Here is a 23,796-nt window from a genome sequence, read left to right as displayed (position 1 = left end):
ACCTCAGACTATCAGCCAGTTTCCCAAACAAGAGGCATTCACAAAGTAACCTCAAATCAGGCCTCATGGTAAGGTGTATATTACAAAACATGTTAACCAGGTGATGATAAAGACAGATGATTATAAAGTTGCAGCTATTACTGTTTATTGCTTTGATGTAGTACAAGAGAAGAAGAGATGTGTGATTTTTCTTATTAACAATTTTAATTAACTTTTAATTGATTTCTGGGAAGATAAATGGTTTCATTATAGCATCACACACAGAGCTCCTTGGCTAGATAGTAAATATCAGTGCAAACTTCCTGACAGTATTGCTGATAATAAGGGGTTTTGTGTTTGGTTATCTTGTCCAACATCTACATGGTCATCTGTAATAGTCAAGAAATAGAACTACCTTGCTTAGCCAACCCATGTCACTTAATGTACGTGACCTTATTCATGTTCCTCCGTTAATTAAGAGATGGGAAAGGAAGGAAAGAGCATTTTGCAAGCATTCTAGTTCCTCTGTCTCTATTAGATGGTAGTCTCAGTTACCTTAAAATTTTTAGAGTACTTTATTACAGAATATTACAGTCTTTTGTTTCATGTGTATCAGATGCACAGCCTTTCATGGAAGCTAGGCATTCAGGGAATTAAGTTGTAGTGAATTGGGTAAAAACATGTGGTGAGGGAGAGCTGAGGGGCACACTTACTATTATTATTGAATATATTACACATATTCTGTGCTTTACCTGACATTGAACCATGTGGCCCCATTATACAGATGAACCCTCTAACGTTTATTTTCTACAGTCTACCTGTGGAATATGTATTTGGATATTCTCTTTCCACAAATCATCCCACTATAATATAGAGAGTGGTGTGTTTTTGAAAAATGCAACACACAGAAATTAATGAGACAAGTTCTTTCCAAAAGGATTCATGGTTGTGGGAAAAGGGTTTAAACTAACTGTGATGCAAAGAGGCATTGTCAAGTAGAGAACTCTGATTTGTGACATGACCTCCAAATGCTGGAACTTTCCCTACAAAGGGTAGAACGGGGGCCATGATTGGAGGAATGGATGGGTGATTGGAATGTCAGAGGTGAAAAAGGAATCTTTGTGGCAAGCCTTGAAGATAGTGTCATGAAGTATATGCTGAGTCCTAGGGAAATGTTGAGAATTGATTTGATTTGGGTGGACAGCTTGTAGAAGAGAGCAGATAGTGAGGGATTGCCGAAAATGTGGGTGGGAAGAGATCAGGCATAGGGGTCTTGGCTTCTTTGTATAGTTTGTGCAACATGTTGAAAGGAGGTAGCCTTTACTGGGGATTTCTAAATCTGGTGCATAATGTATCCCCCTTGAGAACTTCACCTCATTCACTAAAATAGTAATGTTACCTCAGGAATTTTGAAGTAATAGAACATTTTAAATTTTATTTAATCTCAGTTTCCCAAATTTTTAAATTTGAACCCAGACTTTCCCTTCTCTTTTTACCTCCTCTCACTCTTGTCCCTGAAAGAATGTACTGGCATCCTGAGTGACATTAACTAACATTCCATAAAATGTAACACAAGGAAAACTCACACCCAGAGTTGCTTTATCAAGGCCATGGCTAAAACCCAATATCTCTTCCTCTTCCCCATGGCCTTTTTTATCAATTTCAGCCATTTGAAAAAATCCCCTCACTGTCCTGCTGAAAGCATATGTTTTTTTTGTTTTTTTTTTTTGTTGTTGTTGTTGTTGTTGTTGTTTTAATTTTTTATTTTTTATAAACATATATTTTTATCCCCAGGGGTACAGGTCTGTGAATCACCAGGTTTACACACTTCACAGCACTCACCAAAGCACATACCCTCCCCAATGTCCATAATCCCACCCCCTTCTCCCAAACCCCCTCCCCCCAGCAACCCTCAGTTTGTTTTGTGAGATTAAGAGTCACTTATGGTTTGTCTCCCTCCCAATCCCATCTTGTTTCATTTATTCTTCTCCTACCCACTTAAGCATATGTTTTTGATTATGTTTTCTCTTCCGTTTATTATTTCTCTTTAGACCACTCTATGAATCCAAACATGGCTGAGTGTGTACACCATTACAATAGTCATTTTCAACATGTCCTGGAGAACAAAGATTACGAAGTGGAAATATTGTGTGAAAAGTATCACAGACAGATTATTAAAAGAAGGCCTTATTCTTGGCATTGCTCAGTGAACTGTAGCAGTATTTAACAACTGTATGTCCCTCAAGATACTAGGAACTATTCTGCTAAACAAACAGTAGTGGAAACTATGATGAAATCCCTTCTGAAACGGTGCTATAAACCCCTGGCGGGGGTCATTGAAGATAATAATGAATATCCTTTAGGTTGCTGAGGTTCCTGTCCTCGTGTAGATGGGTGACACTGATTTTGGAGGGAAAGAAGTTTAGTGGGAGGGCCAGGGAGTGTTGGATAATACCGCAGCCTACAGCTAAACTCACTCACACAGCTCTTCTTCCATGGGCAAGGCTAGAATTGTAGGTGTCCATAAGGGAAGAGTTTATACAACTTAACAAGCAAACCACAGGCTGTCTTTACAAGCAGATCTTAGAGAGGTATTAACCCAATTCTTCCTACCAAATTCACCACTCCCAAGTGGGAAAGGGAACAACAGAGGGCAGTTGTCTTGCTAAAATGCCCTTCCTCTTAGCAAGATGAAACATGGGGGAGGAAGTTCCTATTCAACAATCCTAAATAAAGAAGGCCTTAATAAAGCACTTCTCTGAGCTTATATACATTGGGAAGTTCCCAAGGGAAAATGTGGTTGATGTGATTAAGGTTAAGGAGCTCACAGTTTGGGGAATGCAGGTGGTTCATTCTGAAATGGAGGTCTGTTCTTATCTCTCAGTCTCTTGTCAGAGCAAGTGTCCTCACAATCCTCTAGAGAAGCTCTTGGCAGGTATGGGTTGTTACAATCAAATGTGAAAAGTCTCGTGCAAGTCACTGGTTACCAATGTAGTTACTACATTTGCATTGTTCTGATATTAATTATTAGTTTAAAGCTATAGTAGTGTCTATTTACATAAGTTTGCATATATTCTATTCAGTGGAACAGAAAAAAATGTCATTGCAACGATGGGAAATCCTTCTGTAGCTATAGTCTATCTTATTCATGTTACAATTGATGATCTGGGCCATGTTTGTGAATTTCATCTCTGGCATGCATAACGGTAAGAAAAGAGATTGAAAACTGCTCTCTACTCCACATATTTTATTTTATAGTTGAGATATCTCAGACCTAGAGAGAAAAAGTGACATATAAAAAGTTAATGACATCAAAAAATAGTATGCTGGGAACACTGAGACCAATCAGCACTTGTACAATATAGCAATCTCTTCTTAGAGAACAGTCATTTGCCACCTTAACGTACATATCTCTCCTTGTCATCCTACAAAATGCTAAAAGTACAAAGATATTTACTTGTCATATGTTTGTTTGGGCTGTGATAAAATATCACTCTGTTCTTCTAAAAAATGATATTTTTTCAGCATAGAATCAATAGTTTCACCAAGGTGATCAAAGTACTAGGTTCAATTCCAATAATTCCAGTTTTAATTTTCAGATTCTTAACCAGATTCACAGAGGATAATAAAACAAGAGCCAAAGTAAAGCCAAACAATAGATGCACAATGATAAAAATAAATAAAATGAAATGAAATAATGAATTAAGAATTAAAACAGCTACTACATAGTAGTACTAATACATTTATTTATATATCTTAATATATATATAATTTATTTATGAGTTTAAATATTTATTGCATGCCTACTATGTGCCAGGCATTATGTGAGGCTTTCAGTGAAAACAGAAAATCCCAGAACATATTCTTTTTTTTTTGTTTAAGATTTTTATTTGTTTATTTGAGAGAGAGACAGTAAGAGAGAGCATGAGCGAGGAGAAGGTCAGAGAGAGAAGCAGACTCCCAATGGAGCTGGGAGCCCAATGTGGGACTCGATCCCAGTACTCCAGGATCATGACCTGAGCCGAAGGCAGTCGTCCAACCAACTGAGCCACCCAGGCGTCCCAACCCCAGAACATATTCTGATGGCATACCTTGTTGTACAAAAGGAGACCAGCTCTTAAATAAGCTCATTGGTAAATATATAATTAGAAATTATCAAAAGTGGCAGAAGTGGCAGGTATATGGCACTTTCGGGTTACATACAACAGGAAAATCTAATCTCCATTTCAGGAATCAGAGGAGGCTGCTTTGAGGAAGTAATGTTTAACTTGATGCTTGGAAAATGCATGAGTAGGGGGCTGGTGAGTGATAGCAGGAGCCCTATGGGCAGAGGGCCTGGGAGAAGTTTGGAGGTTAGAGAAAACCGAGTGAAAGCTACATCTTCTGTGGAACCTCTTGATTGTATTAAAGGTTTGACTATTGCCCAAAGCAATGGAAATCATTGAAGGAGTTTACACAGAGGACTGATATCATTCTTTTCGCTTTTATAAAGCAAAATATCTGAAGGGATATAACTGAAAGAAAAGAATTAGCAAGTAATTTAGTGATCTAAGCTGTAGTTGGTGGTGTCTCGGACCAAGATGGTTAGGAGTGAGATATTATTTCCCCAGGGTTGTGGGGAAGGAACATATGATGGATAGATAGGGATTATTCTGTAAATGACTTTAGGTCTTGGACCTTGGTACTTAATATACTGTGTATCTCACAGCCTGGAGCTGAGTCTCATGCATGGTATTATATAAGCTTTTCTCAAATTATTGGATGAATTAGTAATTGAACAGATAAAAGATGGAGAGCTCAGAAATATCTACTTTCCATCTTACATAACCTCGTATGGTAGTAGAAGACCATTTACTGAAAGGGGAAGTGTGGAAGTAAATAAGATTTGGACGCAGGAGTAATGAAGAGTTCAATCACAGACATATTAAGCTTCTTATTCTATGAGACAGAATATTGGCCCCCAGATATGCCCTACCTACAAATATGTTACCTCACATGGCAAAAGGAGCTCTATAAATGTGATTAAGGTTAAGGAGCTCACAATAGGGGAAATTGTTCTGGATTGTCCAAGTGGGACACAATGCAATCATGCAAGCCCTTGGAACTGGAAAAGGTTGGGAACAGAATAGATCAGAGGGATGATATGGAAGAAGAAAGAGGAGAGGGTCAAAAGTGTGAGAGTACCTTGACCCATTATTGCTGACTTTAAAAATGGAGGAGATGGCTATGGACTATGGGTGGCCTCTAGAAGCTGAGAATGGTCCTCATATGACAACCAAAAAGGAGGTGGAGATCTCAATCCTACAACTCAAAGCAACTGAATTCTGTCAACAACTCCAAAAAGCAAGGAACTCAGTAAGTGAACTTCCCTTACAGCCTCCGGAAAGAAACACAGCCCTGCCTTGTACTTTGATTTTAACCTAGTAAGATGCCTGTTGAACTTCTGACCTATGGAGCCATAAAATAATAAATTTGTCTTTTGTAAACTGTTAAATTTGTGGTCATTCATTATGGCAGGTGTAGAAAACTAACAGAGATATGTACGAGGCATTCTTGTGGAGATGGCTAAGCAGCTAGAGGTGTATAAAACAATACTACACAACACCCCTCCCCCACATGTGTATGCACACACACACACATTAGTCAAACGGAATCATTGTATAAAACCTTCCATTATATGGATGAATGAAAACATAATTTGAACAGGAATCATTTAAATTACCGGTTATATAAATGATTGATTTTGTGATTGTAAAAATTCCCACAGACAGAAAAAGTCACTGAAATTTCCACAAATGTCGCCATTAAGAAATAAGAGATATTTATATTATATTACTGGAGTACATTTTTCTATTTACTTATGCAATGATTCAGACCAAAAAAAGAGGGGGGGTTCTTTTTTTCCCCTGAGGGGGCTATTGTTGTCGTTTGGTTTTTCCTCTGAGTGACAAGCTTGACGGATTTGTTATTAATTTGTATGGCAAATTTTAGGCGCAACATAAAGAATGTTTTAGGCGCAATGTAAAGAATGGAAACTCTTCAACTTGTTCGCTGTGTTTCTTCCTCTCTGGGCGTTCCTGCAGTGCCTTCTCCGTCTGTTCTCGGGCTTTAAACCTCAAGCATTTGTGTTTAGATGAGTTGAAGGGGCAAATCCCACTGGCATGTCTGGCATTAAGACATAGAGAAGGAGCAGAGTTGCAAACATGACTCACATCTTGGACTTTACCACTTTACCTCAAACAAGGCATAAGCATTCAGCCATGCCCCCAACACATTTCACCAGAGTTTGTAAACTTAGATATACATCTGCATTTATGCTATTAAAATCCATCCTTTTGCATTCCAGGCTTTGTGGATATTAAGTGATTTTATTGTATCCATAGCTCATAATGCAGTCAAGTGTCTTCCTTCCTTTCCTTAATAACAGTTTTAGGGCAGGATTATACAACAGTTCGTGGCTTCTAATACTTACTCCAGTTTCTTTGCAAACCAGTAGCATTATTAAACACAAAATGCAAAATAGTTAATAGTAACAGTCATCATTTATATCACACTTGAGTTTGGATAAGATTAATTCTCTTAACACCCCATTGGAAGAATATTCACTTGAAATTTACACATTTTATTTGATGCAAAGTGGTTGTGATGCAACTTAAAAATTTTATTTAATATGCTATTATAATAACAATAATTCTCAATGATCATTTGAAGATTGTATTCCAATATTAAAGAAGAGCCCTCTTCAAGTGCTTCCTGGTTTCGGTACCTTGACTCTCTTTTGGGTTTGGGAGCAGATTTAGTTTTAAATCTAAGTTTCATGTATTTATTTATTTCAACATTTATTAATTCCAGAAATATTCATCAAGTAGTTTTATATGTACAAGAACTAGGGCACAGTATATTTATTTCTTTTGTAATTCTAAGCAAGAGCTTTAAATTCCATAAGACACCATTCTCTCATTTACAAAATGGGAACAACTGTATTTATTCATAAGACCATGGTGAGGATTGGGCACCTGGGTGGCTCAGTCAGTTAAGTGTCTGCTTTCAGCTCAGGTCATGATCCCAGGGTCCTGGGATTGAGTCCCACATTGAGCTCCCTGCTTTGTGGAGAGCCTGTGTCTCCCTCTCTTTCTGCCCCTCCCTTGCTTGTATACTCTCTCTCTCTCTCTTGCTTTCTCTCAAATAAATAAAAATAAAATCTTTTTAAAAATAACATGGTAAGGATTAAATGAGATATATAGTGCTTGACAAAATATATAGGAAATGAATAAACAAAAGTGTTTGTAACATCTTAAGTTGTCATCTAGCACATTATGTTACATTAATTAAAAACTACCTGTGTTTTCCTGATTTAGAATTCAAAATCATTAAAGAAATGATAGTACAGGAAAAATCCAGTATTTTTATAATGTGAGTTTTCTTTTGCAATATTATATTGTTAATGATATTATCAATGTATGTCATGGTCATTCTGAATGAAGAATAATTCAACTATAGTGTATTTCTTCTCAAGTTCTAGAATTTTCATTACATTGTCATTATCTTTTTTACTTTTCCCCCAGAGAAAAAAGAATTTTCAGTTAAAAATATGTCATGATTTTTCAACTGTCCCCTTCTAGCAGGGCACCATAGCAAAATGTAATGTGCAAAAAGCATGACAAAACATAGTAGCTGAATGCCTCTGTTTTTCATCTCTATTCAGGCAACAGACCCTGATGCTGGGATAAATGGCCAAGTGCACTACAGTTTGGGCAACTTCAATAACCTCTTTCGCATCACATCCAATGGGAGCATTTACACAGCAGTGAAGCTTAACAGAGAGGTCAGAGACTACTACGAGCTTGTTGTTGTGGCCACAGACGGAGCTGTGCATCCCCGCCACTCGACACTCACATTGGCCATCAAAGTTTTGGATATTGATGATAACAGCCCTGTGTTCACCAATTCAACATACACTGTCGTTGTGGAGGAGAATCTGCCACCTGGGACCACCTTCCTCCAGATAGAGGTATGTGGGGGTATCCAGACAAGTCCTGGATCCCACATTAGAAGATCTGCTGTCTGCAGAAGGTTGCAGACTTAGCAAATAAAAAGACAACACACCCAGTTAAATTCTTTTTTTTTTTTTAAAGATTTTATTTATTTATTTGACAGAGAGAAGCACAAGTAGGCAGAGAGGCAGGCAGAAAGAGAGAGAGAGGAGGAAGCAGGCTCCCCGCTGAGCAGAGAGCCCAATACGGGACTCGATCCCAGGACCCTGAGATCATGACCTGAGCGGAAGGCAGTGGCTTAACCCACTGAGCCACCCAGGCGCCCCCACCCAGTTAAATTCTAATTTCAGATAAACAATAAGTAAAGTTTTAATAGAAGTATCTTCCCCATGTTGCATATTGGTTTTATGTAACAACCTTACTTCAGGGATATACCAACAAGTAAGAGGAGAAAAGGTGCACTTCTAAGAAATCAAATAAGATGTCTTAATACATTTTTTAATTTATAAAATCAGTGCTATATATTTACTGTAAAAACTGACAATATAATATTCTATAAAGAAAAATTTAATAATCTCCCATTTTGTACCTCCAGAGTACTTGGTGTTAAATTTTTAAGTGTATTTGTGACACTTATCTTTGTGCTCACATAGTATGAAATAAAATGTTTTCATATTTACATACAGGTAAATATGCGTGTAGGCAGGTGTGTGCATATATACCTATGTATGCATGTTTTCAAATAAATATTTCCATATTGATAGTATATGTAAATATGCATTATGCAGTATAGGCATACATTACTACATATGTACATATTCAAATAAGTAGTTCTATATTTACATATATGTAAATGCACATTATTCAGGTATGTGCATATTCCTATGTTTGTATGTCTTTATAGATACATATGGACACATATCTATACTTATACACACACACACACATACACCCAGGTAGAGATTTTCCTTATATTTTCCTGAAAGAGGATATTGCTGAACCCATTCTTTTTTTCACTTTTGGTGAAAAACTGGCTTCCTTCCAGAGGTCTGACTCTCCTTTTGAATAGTACCCCCATATCCAAGCATTTTTTCAGTCCTTGGCTACAGTATCACCAGAAACTCTGGACATTCTGATTTAGTAGGTTAGGTAGCTTAGGCTGGCTTAGAAATCTGCATTCTAAGCAACCACCCCTTTTAATTTTGACATGGATGGTCCATAAAGTAAAATTTTGGGGGGAAAAAAGGATTCTAACAAAAGAATTATAAAAAAGAAAAAAAAAAAGGATTCTAGTCCTTCCTTGACTTGCCATCCACAACTTGAACTCTGTTAGCATGGGTTTTACGAACTTGCATTTTTTTTCATAATTTAACTCAATAAATATTTAGGCAAAAACATTAATTTAAAAAGGGCAGGTGCCAGCCAGGGAAAGGTCCATATTTCTCCATTTATTCTTCTGTTCATCTATTTATTCATCCATTTATTCAACACGGGTATTTCCAATGTTTATTGTATGCCAGCTCCTCTGCTAGACTTTGGGAATTCTAACATGGAAAGACACATTTCCTGCCTTCATTGGGTTCTCAGTCTGGCGAGGCAAACAGACAAGTAAATCCTTAATTGCAATAGAGGTTCTTAGAGCAAGGGCCTCAGAGATGACAGGTGGAACTCTCAACCTAATCTTGAGAGTTTAGATATCCGGTATTGAGATTTAGACAGTTGCATTCTACAGTGTGAACTGAGGAGGATCGAGTAAGAGTTATTCTAGCAAAGAAGAAGAAATATTATTCAAGGCATTGGAACAAACCTGCTTGAGATCCTAGAGAGGAGACAGAGAAGAGCTACAGGCTGGAAATTGTATGGATCCTCCTCTCTATGTTCAGGAAAGTGAAGTTAACCCAAAATGGAATGGAAAACAAGAAGGATTTTAGATAGGAAAATGACATAATCAAATCTGTGTTTTCCCAATGTCTTCTTGTGATGATGGTAACTGACTGCAGGGAGCCAAGGCAGAAGTTCACATAGCAGATGCATGGGTTCCTGTGTGTGCATCCTAACACAGCTCATGTCCCCCCATCCCCCTGATCCTGTTCCAGTTCCTCCACCAGAGCTGCCTTGGCCAGTCTGTCCTTGTCATCCTGAGAGACCTGCTGCTAGAACATGTCACCCCCAATTCTGAACACCTCTCAATTGCCATGTCCCTGTTTTCTTTCTATTGTGGTATTTGTGTTCTTTTTTTTTTTTTTTTTTGAGACATTAACCTGGAGGGCAGTATTTGTGTCTTGATTCATCTTGTGCTTCTCCTGCATAATAACTACTCCATAAAGATTAATCAAGTGAAGGAAGTATATTAAACTGAGCCTTAGAAATATTATAGAATCCTTGTAAGGAGAAATTATTACTTAAATTTCCTTCATTTCCTTATACTCCATTAATAATCTGTCATGTTTATGAAAAAAAAAACGCAATAAAACTTTATTTATATTTAAAAGATTATTTCTCAAGGTTATTCAATTAGCAAGAAATAATACAATAATTTATGACAGTAATCATTTTTTTTACAGTGATATGATTCTTTTAGTTAGTGATTTGTCAGGGAAAATAAATATAGTAATAAGTTTTTTTTTTAAGAAGACAAAATGTCATGAATGTCTGTCTCTCTACCCCTGTTTCTCCCTCTTTCTCTCTTTGGTAAATTACTTAACAAACATGCTTGTCTCTGAAACATGCCTTGTGATCAGTGTGAAGTTCATGCTGTCCTGGGTGCTGACCCATGACCTCCATCAGCCTTGCATTCCTCGGGTTTGGTAACACCACTGATACCATCGTCCTTCTGCTTTACTTCTTACAGGCCAAGGATGTTGACCTTGGAGCAAATGTGTCTTATCGGATCCGAAGCCCGGAAGTAAAGCACTTTTTTGCACTACATCCATTTACAGGAGAACTCTCTCTTTTAAGGAGTTTGGACTATGAGTCGTTTCCAGAGCAGGAAGCAAGCATCACATTTCTTGTGGAGGCCTTTGATATTTATGGAACGATGCCACCTGGCATTGCTACGGTCACTGTGATAGTAAAGGTAAGGAGCATGGATGACTCCTGGTGGCTAACTCCATACTCTCTTCTGAGTTTGAACTATATTAAATATCCAGGGCTGTTATTCTTAAAAACACAGTAGTTCTGGACCCAGAACATACAGTCTGAAATGTGTTAGACTTGAGAAGTAGCCAAATTGTTGAAGTAGGATAGATACATTTGAACAAAATACTAAATAAGAATTTAACCACTGTGGCTGCCCAAATGTTCCCATAGCTCTGCAATTTTATTTATTTATTTTAATTTTTTAAAAGATTTTTTAAAAATTTATTTGACACAGAGAGAGAGAGAGAGAGGAGATCACAAGCAAGAAGAGAGGCAGGCAGAGACAGAGAGGGAAGCAGGTCCTCCACCGAGAAGAGAGCCCAGTGTGGGGCTCGATCCCAGGACCCCGAGACCATGACCCAAGCCGAAGGCAGAGGCCCAACCCAATGAGCTACCCAGGCTCCCCAGTTCTACAATTTTAATCTAGTCCCAATTTCTCCAGAGTAGTTTATTCCAAATTTCATAGCACCAGGGATAATAATTTCATCCAAACCCTTCAATTTAAAAATTTTAAAAAGAAAAGATTATGGAAAAGGCAAGAGTTCTAAGGCCCCAGAGCTAATTAGTCTGTAAGCTGAGATTCTGGAATGAAATAAGCTTTGGGACTGAGTGGAATCAGAGTCGAACTCAGCTCAGCCATGTTCAAGGTTTGTGACCATGAGGCCTTCATTGGCCGTGCCAGATTTCCTGTCTCATTCATTGTGATAACATGTGCCAAGTGATTGCTTTAGAGAGCATGGTATCTTAGACCTTTTGGGATTTAAGTGATTTTAGGGTGTGCCTTTAAAAGAAGACATGAGGAGAGATTTATCAGTTCTTGAACATTAGTGTAGGTAAAGGTCACCTGAGCTGTGTCCTAAACTGTCAGATTGCTCTGCTCCTTCCCAAAGGAGCCCTCTTCCGATGGGGAAGGCATCACCAGTGCTTTTCTGCAGATGGATTTTTGCTTAGAATGAAAGGAAGTTAGGTACTAGGGATGACTCCGATTCTTGAAAGGTTCTCTCAAGAGAGAGAGGAGATGAATGCAAGTTCATAATGGTACACAAAGTCATAAGGTATATAAGGCCATAGACAATGTTTTTACTATGCTCTTTTTTTTTTTGCATTTTTTGTTTTGTTTTTTACTATGTTTATTTTTATAGGTTACTGCAATATGGAAATGGTGGAATAAGAAATAATCACTTTTTTGGGGTTTTTGTTTGACTGTTTAACTGATAACTCATACATACTACTGACTTTCTTAGACAATAAAATACTGGTATGAATACACAGAAGATTGTTAGAGACTGTGCCAATACCGAATTAGCATGACATTGTTTATCATATAGTAACTACTCTAATGTTAGTGACTATAAGATCTTTAGGCCTGGGTTTTAGTTTTTTGTTTTGTTTTATTGTTTTATAGATACTCCTGCAGTCACAGGGACACAGAAATTATTCCATTGTCTCCTCTTTACACTTGACCTAGCTGGCCTGCCAGTGCACTCCTGATATTTCTTCCCTGGAGACTTGCTGTCTCCCCTAAATTATTGCGACACATGCATCCCTTCTATTCTCAGATGCCTGAAAGCTGTCTGGAGAGTCTTATCAGGGTCTGACTTCCTTCTTTTTCAGGCATCCACAATGGCTTTTTACCCACTTCTTCCATTGTGTGTCTCTCTAGCCTAAGAAATTATATATATATATATATATATATATATATATATATATATATTCGGAGAGTTAAAATTTTATTCAGCATTAAGTCCTCTTTGGGAATAGATATTTGAGTTATTAGACTCTTTCCTTGGGTCTAAATTCAGTTTGTGTGTCTCTTTCCAAAGACTGACGTTCCAGTGGATTGGAGAAGGATCGATCACTGATGGCCCAAGAGGTTTTAGTTCATATTTTAAAATATAATTTTGCCACACTATTGTGGTGTGACATTTAGAAATTTAGAAATATGTTTACAAAAATACTTTAGGGACATGATAATGTTTTACTTATGAAGATATCTCAACAAGTAAAGAAATGAAGAAGGCTAAGATAAGCCTGATCTGAGTGAACTAACAATATGGCGGAATGGCTCAGGACCAAGTGAAAACTTAGGCCATCTTATCCTGTCTACACTTGCCTAACCCTGTGGTTTGGTGGAAATGACCACACACAAAATTAAAGATAGAAAAATGGCCATTTATTTGGCTGTTTTGAACAATAAGGGAAGACTTGCCACTAATGACTCTACACATTCTTCCCAGATACACAGATGGATACTCAGTGGGATGGCCTTGTGTCTCAGGGTGGGTGTGGTTCATCAAGGAGATGATTCATCATCTAAACCATCACAGACTCTGACTTGGCTGCTCTGGATTCAGTGTGGATTGATTTGTTTGGATTTTTTTTTTTTTTTTGATAGAAGTCTTTGGAGTTGGATTAGATCCAAAAATATCATCTAATCAAGCAGAAAGTGCTCTAAATAAGTCTTGGTCTCTACCTGGCACTGAAGCTTCTTAAACTGGATTTCATGTTCCCTGATCACTCCTTTATTTTGATATATGGATGTCCCCTAAGGCTATCATGTTGGCATGTGGAAAGGGTTTGCTCATCAGTAGACTCATTCTTTCTTCAGAAGCGGAAGGGTGTTGATCTAATTTTTGTTGTCTCTGTTGCTTTACCTTATTTAGAGAAATCAATCAGTTTTGTTGGTCAGGTCTTCCTGACCTGTACTAAATTATTTCTGCTTTATTATACATTTATGACAAAACTTAATCAGCCAGCATTCAATTCTAGATATTTTTTTTTTCTTTTAAAGATTTTATTTCTTTATTTATTTGAGAGAGAGAAAGAAGATACACAAGCGTGCACAGGCTGGGAGAGCACAGGGGACGGGAGAGAGCGCGATAAGGAATCTGAGGTGGACTCTATGCTGAGTATGGAGCCCGCCACAGGCCTAGATCTCACAACCTTGAAACTCCTGACCTGAGCTGAAACCGAGAGTTGTTCCCGTAAACCAGCCACCCAGGTGCCCCAATTCTAGACATTTCCAATGCCACATCCTTTCTTCAAGGTGATGAAAGCATAATAAAATTTGCAGAACATTTCCCCAAATGCAGGCTGACACTTGCTTTTCTCTCTTCTGGTCGCTCAGGGTGACATTATCCCAGAGAAGAACTTTAAAACTGTTACCTAATATTGGAGCCCATAAAAACATCGTGCTTGTTTGTTTTGAAGGGAAGAATGGAATACAATTCCCATTTCTCCACAAATGTAGGTCTTTCCCAAGCATGCAGATTTTCTGTCATTGTTCTGTTTACTTGCAGTATGACAAGCTGTTTTGCTGATAACATAATTGCATAGTACTTGCTAAGAGAGATTTCTACCCAAAACAGTCACCACAGGGAAAGCATCTTGAAGATCTTTCTTTGAAAATGAGAAGACACATAATTTTCTTTTGTAAAGAAGAAGAAGAAGAAAAAAAGATCAAATGCTTAGTATCTAGTCTATCAAACATTTCTAATTGGAGTGAGAGTGGGAAAACTGAAGTGATATTTGGAAAGAAAGCTATTTCAACTGTAGAAAGAAAGTAGAGTTTTATCATAGGTACCCGCAGAGTGCTTTCTTAGTGATCCAGAACAAAACCATTGATGACCAGACGCATAATATGTGTTTTTGTTGCAATGTCTCTGCGGAACATGGAAACACAAGGCCTTCTTCACTGTACATTTTATTGCATATACTGAATAATTGAATATATAATGGTAAATTAGATGATGTGAATAAATCTCTAAAAAACAAAAATCAAATTCTGTACAGTTTCAGGCATATAATCCAGAGAAAAATCTGTCCTTACAAACGGAGTTGTGATATAATATAGAAATATGCAGAAAGAAAAGGTCTATCTTCTGTGATAAACCAAAAGTGGAAGACCAGTCAGAAAAGCCGAAATGTATAAATGGCTCTGCAATACTGGATAGCCTCATGAAGGATTGTCTTAAGATGAGCAGATGACCTAAGTCCTTCTGTTTATTGTCACCCCGGTGGGGGAATGGCAGTAGCACAAGTGGATGAGGGAGACCCTTCCATGCAGGAAGGAGACTTGGTTCCAGGGAGAACTGGAAGGACCAGACGTGCAATAATATCCATGAGAACCAACTGTTGAGTCTTAGAAGATGGAGCTAGTTTTCATTTTTCAGAGGTGTTTTCTCCCCAGCAGGAAGACAAATGTTCTTATCCCCATAGAATATAGGAATGAGGATAACTTTTCTGGAGAGAATCTCAATGCCGGGTACCAAGGCAGCATTGTCATACCATAGACAACTGATAGGTGGTGATGTGCCACTGATGTTCCTTGGTAACCCTATGGGCAGAGCCCTAGATTTCATTCAGTCAGAGAAAGCTCTGGAGAGTTTAAGATTTATAGCATCCTCCTTCCCTTTCTCAGGAGGGAGAAAATGGAATAAAAAGAGGATCTCAATGAGCCAAGTAGGGGGATCTAATTGGGTTGATTGGGTTGATCATTATTTTTTACCACTTGCTGACTTTTCCCTGAGTGCTGGCTAAACTGGAGAAAATACTTGTTTTGGACTGTGACATTCAAATATTCCTTTTTAGTCTATTCTCAGTTATCATATCCTTATTGGTGTCATCTTTCTGATGTATTCACTGGCAAGTTTGAAGAATGTGAATGTATCATAAAGAGCATGCCAAGGGGCGGCGTTCTTACAGAAATTCTTACAGCATCTGCATACTCTTCTATTCCAGAGTTTTACAACTGAGCTGTGATATATTTCCCCTAAACAACCAAACTAGAGGAAACAAATGAAAAGGCACTTGCCCAGAGTTAACAATAATAATTCACATTTCTGTGGGTCTCCATCCTGGTTCCTCAAATATCACCCACTGGCTTCCGGGAGTCCCAGGAAAGTGCCTTACTTCGTGCACACAGTTACGTTCTTTTACTCTTCCGCGACTCTCACATTCTCCCATTTGCCAGAAGTCTCCAAAACCCAGCTGCCTCCTGGTGGGGGCAGGAGATGCTGATAAGCTCTGCCAGTGGTGGATATCACCATCCCTGGCATCTGTCCCCCTGCCTCCCGTGGTTGCCACAAAGTGGGGGCAGTCTCCATGCAGCAGAATTCTCAATATGTTCTCTGAAACCTTTAATTCACCAAAGCCAATATTCCACATAGTCATAGTGTGTGCCCTCAGTATTGCATTACCTTCAAGGTCCCTCAGAGAAGATTCCACAGAGCATGAGCTCCTTGAGATATGGTAAGCAGTGTCTCATAGACAAAGAATTTCATAGACAAATGATTTGGGGACTGCTGAGGCACACAGAAGTAAACCGATGTCTCCACTGCAAGCCTTCATCTAAAAGTCCTTAATAAGCTGGTGTACATTGTGACTCTCAAGAAAATAAACGATTTCCCACATTTTTCCATAGTGGAAAAAGAAAGTTGAGTAAGTTTATGATTTATGTTTAGGATTGCCCCATGCAAAACAGAAAAAAAAAAGATTTGTCTGGCTGGAGGTGGAGCCTGTTTTGGTCCTCTGTGCAGAGGGAGAGGGGAGAGAAGGGAGCAAAGTTGGACAAGACAAAATGAGAAGTAGAAGTCACAGGAGGGAGCAAACCACGGAAGGCAGCCGCTGGGTCAGCGCAGCTGGTCAGACCCAGAAGAGGTCTGGCAGTGGAGAGGGGACCTGGGAACAGGCAGAGAAGTCAGTGGCACTGTGCTCTAGGAAAGACGGTCATCTGCTTCTCAAGCCTCAAGGCATTTCAGAGGACAGGCAGCAAACAGTTGCAGGTGGACTGTGCCAAGCTGTGGGAATCCCCCCAGCCACCAGCACCCCATCCCCATGTCCCCAGCCAAGCGTGCCTGAGAGCTGAGGATGAGCGCTGGTGTTTGCTCTATCTTCATCCTTCTAAAAAAGATGATTGGAGCATAAACATCTAGTACACTTTGGTCTGGAAAAGTCTCTTATCAAGAACAGCTCTTACCCCCGATTCCAGAAACTCAAAATTCTTACCATCTCTTTCTCTACTCTTTGTGGAAACTTGCCGTTAATTTGCAACGTCCCCAGCGAGTTCCTGGTTCTCTGGGATGCTGGTTCACAAAGTTTCCTTAAATGCATTCCTCGGTCTGCAGAAGTTGCAATGGTTTCTGTAACTAATTTAGACTTTAATTTAGAAAATAAATAAGTGGAACTCATACTTTCTTCTTTCTAGCTCACTGTTCCTTCAGGTACTGTTTTACTTGCTTGAGATATGGAAGCAAATGATAAACTGACGGGGACATTTTTTTTTTTTTTTTCTGAGAAGAGCATAGTGTTGTTCTAGATGAGAACCATGCCAACTTCCAGAATACTCTTTAGAAACATGAACCAAATTTTAGTTCAGACCAACAAAGATTATAACCCCGGAAAGGAAACTATTAAGGGTCTTCGTGATAAAACTCTTAGCAAGTAGACAGAGGAGGCTATGTTTCTTTTTGCCAATACTACCCTCTAGTGGAAAATGGGCAACAGAAAAGATCCTGTACGGAGAGTGCAACTGCTCCTTCCTTTGCTGCATAACAGAGCATTGGCACAGCAGATTACTGTCAACTTTTCTTCAGCCATCCCTAGAGCGTAAATATAACGAGCTATTGATTATGGCTGTTGGCATCGCATTTCAATAAATTTTCTCATCTGAAATCATGCATTGTGCAAGAACGTCTGAGCTAGGATAAAAGAAAGATTGCAACTCCAAAATATGTACAATGTACTATAGAGAGAAGGCTCCCACATAGCGCATTGGTTTATTCTTGGTCCTGCCAGTGGCAAGCGAAGGAAAGGGGGAGAAGAAACAGTCCTGGGAGCCCTCTGTTACTACTTGGGTTTGTGTCTAATCATCTGTGAGGCCTGATTATAGAAGATAACCACTATGCATGCAGTTAGAATGTGACTCTAGTGAATACTTTGGTAGGGGTAAAGGGGGGGGGCACTGTACTGAGTACTGTTAGCAACTATATGACAACTAGAAGATCACATGCCTTTTTTTTTTTTCTCTGAAGAATCAAAGTACCAAAAGTATCTTATACCAATAAGGTTGTAAGTATCTTTTGAGATGAGAAAGAAAAAGCAGAAGAAAGAGGAGGAAGAGGAGAAAATTTATCAGGACATATTGAGTTTGTGTGACCTTGGGAACTTGTGTACAGAAAAATTTCAGTGTTGGGTCCCTTCTTTTCTGACCTTCAGAAGTTACAACTTTGGGTGCAAAAGGATTTCCACCCCTTTAGTTACAAGATTCACTCATTAAATTAATTGGCACTCTTGAAAAGAGCAGGAGAAAAGTGTGCGTGCAAATGTTTTATATATGTACCCCCTGCCTGAAACCTCAAGATCAAAACCATCCACCACCCTCATTATCGAGAATGGTGCTTTCAATGTCTTGTACTTGTTCAGATTCTAAAGGTTGTAATTTATAAAAGAAGCCTTTTCATTTTTTGTTCACGGAAGGTTATGAAGACTGTATGTCAAAACTCAGGAAATGTTACTTTTTACTTTTTAGTTTTGCTTACACTTAAAGATCTCTTATTTTTCATTAAAGTTTGCAGATTTTCTCATATTTACCACTCAGAAGTCAACTGTATTGTGAATATAAAAGCAAATGCTGTTTGATTGTAACAGATAATTATCCTGACCTCTTTGCAAAAAGAGGTGTTTATATTCAGTTAATTAGTGGGTTCCCAATTTACATTGTACAGGGAAATTGTTGTATCAGAGCAGATATTAAAAACTGTGTAGAATAATTTTCTTCTTTTGTTTTTAATAACAAGTGAGGAAAAAGATGACCTGGGGAGTAAGATAATTAACACATTCAGCTTTAAGCTCAAATGTGTCTGACCCAAAGCACCCAAAACAATGCAGGGTGTAGTGATTATTTTAAAAACAAGTGAATTTAAGAAATATAGATCTGCCATGGTAAGAAGCATTATTTTGAGGAAAAACTAAAACGCAGTTCTCTATAAAACATAAAATGGCTGGGGGAAAAAATGGTCTTGCTCTCAAAGGACCAGATTTATTAATTTGGCTCTGTCAAATAACTAGATTAATTTGGGCAGAGTCACGACTCTCTGCCGAATCAGTGTCTTTGCCTGTCAAATGGCAAGTAAGTGACATGAAGGGAAGACCATCATTTTCTTGAGTGACCTCAGTAGACCCAGTGCCTCACACTGAGTCATAGAAATGGGAAGAACTTGATAATTATTTGTTTAAAGAGTGATACTGGGGCGCCTTGGTGGCTCAGTGGGTTAATCCTCTGCTTTCAGCTCAGGTCATGATTCCAGGGTCCTGGGATCGAGCCCCACATCGGGCTCTCTGTCCGGCAGGGAGTCTGCTTCCCCCTCTCTCTCTGTCTGCCTCTCTGCCTACTTGTGGTCTCTCTCTGTCAAAAAAATAAATAAAATCTTAAAAAAAAAAGAGTGATACTGCATAAATAACAATGCACTTATATCACTGAGTGGTAAAAATAAAATAGATGCCTGTAAATTAACTTGAAAACCTCCTGCAATAAATCACCATTGTTTTCTGTCTATCGGAACATCTAATTCTATGTGTCATTCTTGTAGTGTGCTATAGAGAAAACATGCTTGAACCATTTTATTTTGTAAAAATGTAAGATGGCATCAAAGGCTGTTTCATAGTTTGCATTTGAAATGCGCTAATCATCCCATTATGCTAAGTACATCCAGAATTTTCAGTGGCAACAGAAACATTAGCGGGCTTTTTTTTTTTTTTTTTGAAAAGTAACAGCAACACAACAAAGAAAGCACCATCCTTGACACCTGTGTCATAGAATGGCCCTTTTTAGAGAAGTTCCCCATCCCTGTTTCCAGAGTTCAGAACCACCTCATACCACTGGAACTACTGTCTGGGAAGATTGTGAGTGTCTTTCCCTTGTCCAGAAGGCATAATTTCAGACCGTTTGATGGAGTGGCACGCTATTTCACGTGTGAATATTGGATAGTTCTGCCAGCTTCCTTCCGGCCGTGGCTCTGCAGGGAGAATCACGGGATTGAGAGGGTGGAAGGTTGATGGTGGCAAATAGGTTGTGGGATAGGAAGAGAGTGGGCCAGACTCATAACTGTGCCCCCACCCCGCTGTTACCAGCAGCTCTAAACTCTCCATTATGTTTTCCAGGATATGAATGATTACCCGCCTATATTTAGTAAACGGATCTACAAGGGGATGGTGGCTCCGGACGCTGTCAAGGGCACACCCATCACGACCGTTTATGCCGAAGACGCAGACCCCCCTGTAAGTAAGGGACAGGGATGGGTATTCAGGAGCTTAGCAGAGAGGACCTTGCGCGCTCACACAGGACACACTTTCTGGGCAGCACGTTCGGACGGTCTGAGTCCACTCTGTCCTCCCCAGTCATTTCATGTGTGCTCGCCTGTAGCACCCATGGGGACACATGCACTTCACACAATTATTATTGAACACAGTTAAGCAGATGCCTTCTATGTTGCTGGAATTCAGAATTTGCTATTCGCCAATGTATCCTACATGAATAATAAATAGAGTTAGAAAAGTTCTCTGTGTTCAGAGTCAGTATCATTTGGGCTCTTTATTTAGGACAGTATAAGATTAGTTTAACTGGTTTAGGTTTCATCTTTAAGAGTTTTCCATTTTAGTCACATATTACTATCAATGGATGACATAATAGTTACATTGAATGTGTTAATTTTGGTAATTTTGGTAAATATTAATATGTTTTTAGAACATATTTAATGCAGTCTTTATTATCCAGAATTTTACCTCTTTTGAGATATTCCAGATTGCCTTCCAAAATAGAGGGTTTTCATTACAGCAGAAGTGAGGTAAATTTTCCTTAGTGTTATTATGTTGATGAGTGAAAAGTAGCACGCAGAAAAAATAGTACCTATATAAAATGCTTTTTGTAAATAATGTGAGCACTTTATAAATATTAATTAATCTCTTAATAGCAAAATAATGAAGATCTAGATGTTTTACTTTTGAGTGAGCTTCCACCATTAGTCAGGGGCTGATATACTCTACAAAAATAAAAGAAATATTAAATAAGACATTTTAAAAAAACAGGAAAATAGAGAAAGACCGGAATTTTATAAGTGATCTAGGAGTTCTGTTTCATATTGCTAATATAAATAGTATTTGTGTAATGCCGTTTATTTAATAAAAGGTGAATGACTGTCAGAACATTTTTAACCTTCAACTGTGAGAGGTCATATGCAGTCTTTTGTGACGATAAGGTCTTGAAAAATAATAATGTTAACATGAAAGCAGTAACCTTTCCGTCAGAAGCTCCTTTTCTCGAGTGTGTTAAAATGTCTTTGAAACTGTTTTCTTGCATTCTGGGAAATATGATAGGCAAAATTTTGTAGATTTGGACGCACTAGTCAATATGGTGAATATGAAATTGGTGCTATATCTGCTTTTAATATAAACTGTCAGAAAAAAATATATATATATATATATATAAACTGCCAGAGGTAGAAACTACTTTGAAATTAAGAGTACACTTTCAGTTCTCTCCAAGGCATGTGTTTTGAACATCAAGTCTATACTGATTATTGTGCTAACCAATTTTTGCTCTATATGATAGGCAAAATTTTGTAGATTTGGACACACTAGTCAATATGGTGAATATGAAATTGGTGCTATATCTGCTTTTAATATAAACTGTCAGAAAAAAAAATATATATATATATATAAACTGCCAGAGGTAGAAACTACTTTGAAATTAAGAGTACACTTTCAGTTCTCTCCAAGGCATGTGTTTTGAACATCAAGTCTATACTGATTATTGTGCTAACCAATTTTTGCTCTCCAGACCGGAGAATCTTCTAGGAAAAACAGAACTGCTCATAGGAATTAAAACACACTCTACTAAATGAGTATAAACAAGCCCAGCATCTTAAAATACTCATATATCTTTCTCTTTTTTAAAGATTTATTTATTTAAGAGAGAGTGTGAGTGAGGTCAGGGACAGAGAGAAGCAGACTTCCCCGCTGACTTGGGATCCCAACACAAGGCTCCATCCAATCCCAGGACTCAAACCCTGAGATCATGACATGGGCCTTAATCAGGAGTCAGATGTGTAACAAACTGATCCACGCAGGCACCCCCCAAAATTTGTATTTCTAAGACATTTATATTAGCACAGAGTGGACGGTAGTGTTAAGATTAATGGCATTAATGATAAGAGACTCAATGTAGGTATGCGGATCCCCTGTGTGCCACATACCTCAGGGGTGGGGACAGATGCCAAAATCCTCACTTTCATTTAGGCACCTGCCACCTTGGTACCTGGCTGGACCTTCAGATCACCCCACCGATGTGAGAGAAGTTGTCTCAGTCTGTTGTCTGTTCCATAAAGAAATGCTATTATTTATGTAAAATATCTAGAAAGAGGCCCTCAACTTGTGGTGAGATAAATGATTAGAATAGTTTAATAGAGAAATTATATTTTGTTACTCATTTTTTATTACCTTAAATGGGTTTGAAGATCAAGATCTTACTCCCTTCACGGGTAGATAGCACATTTTGGGGTAGTCCAGGCTTTGAGTCTCATTTATTATCTTTGGATCTTTCCTTTTTTACAGCCTGACGTGTATGGAAATTTATGGAAATTTACCAGTTTCAAATTCCATATTTCTGTTAAGAAGTTCTTAGGTTTTTATCCCCAGTAGTAGTTTCTCACATTTAACATCTATTGCTGGCTTTTCAGTAGGTGAAAGATAGATGATAGTCATTCAGTGGAAATACCGAGCATATTTATTTCAGTTAGGGAGTGTGTATTTTGTCAGACTCAGTTTTTTAAGTTTTTTATTCTAATTTCAGTGTGGTTAACATACAGTGTAAGAATAGTTTCAGGTGTACAATATAGTGATTCAACACTTCTGTACATTACTCCTGGCTCATCATGGCAAGTGAGCCCCTGAGTCCCCCTCACCTATTTCCCCTCCACCTCCCTTCTGGTAACCATCAGTGTTCTTTGTAGCTAAGAGTCTGTTTCTTGGTCTCTCTCTCTCTCTTTCCTTTGTTTGTTTCTTTTGTTTCTTAAGTCCCACGTATGAGTGAAACCATATGGAATTTCTCTGACTGACTTATTTTGCTTAGCATTATATTCTCTAGCTCCATCCATGTTGATGCAGATGGTGAGATCTCATTCTTTTTTATGGCTCAGTAATACTCCATTGTGTACATATACCACATGTTCTTTATCCACTCATCTGTTGATGGATTTTGGAACACTTCTATAATTTGGGTATTGTAAATAATGTGGCTATAAACATAGGGGTGCATGTATTCTTCTGGATTAATGTTTTTGTATTTTTTGAGTAAATACCCAGTAGTGTAAATCCTGGATTATAGGATAGTTTTATTTTCAACTTTTTGAGGAACCTCCATACTGTTTCCCATAGTGGCCGCACCAGCTTGCACTCCCACCAATAGTGCACGAGGGTTCCCCTTTCTCTGCATCCCTGCCAACACCTGGTATTTCTTGTGTTAATGATTTTATTCTTTCTGACATGTCTCAGGCTTAGTGCTGATACTTGACACACCAGCAATCTTCTGCATAACCAGTGTTCAACACTGAGTTTTCTAGTGATTGCTGGCAAGCTGGATCCCTTAAATTAACCTAGTTGCAACTGGGCTACACCTACACCAATCAGAAAT

The 23,796-nt window shown here is 38.4% G+C and overlaps 1 protein-coding gene across 1 annotated transcript in view; it reads left to right on the top strand.

Annotated features, from left to right (window-relative positions):
* Positions 1 to 23,796, top strand: part of PCDH15 (protocadherin related 15) — a 1,700,294-nt gene that overhangs the window by 1,467,931 nt on the left and 208,567 nt on the right. The window contains exons 21-23 of the mRNA XM_082719991.1: positions 7,685 to 7,990; positions 10,825 to 11,049; positions 20,271 to 20,387. Coding sequence (XP_082576117.1) covers positions 7,685 to 7,990; positions 10,825 to 11,049; positions 20,271 to 20,387 — 648 coding nt within the window. The remainder of the gene's footprint in view (positions 1 to 7,684; positions 7,991 to 10,824; positions 11,050 to 20,270; positions 20,388 to 23,796) is intronic.

This window comes from Mustela nivalis, assembly GCF_964662115.1.
Source record: "Mustela nivalis genome assembly, chromosome: 2".
NCBI lineage: Eukaryota > Metazoa > Chordata > Mammalia > Carnivora > Mustelidae > Mustela > Mustela nivalis.
The sequence above is the reverse complement of the archived record's forward strand: the minus strand, read 5'-3'. Positions and strand labels throughout refer to the sequence as shown.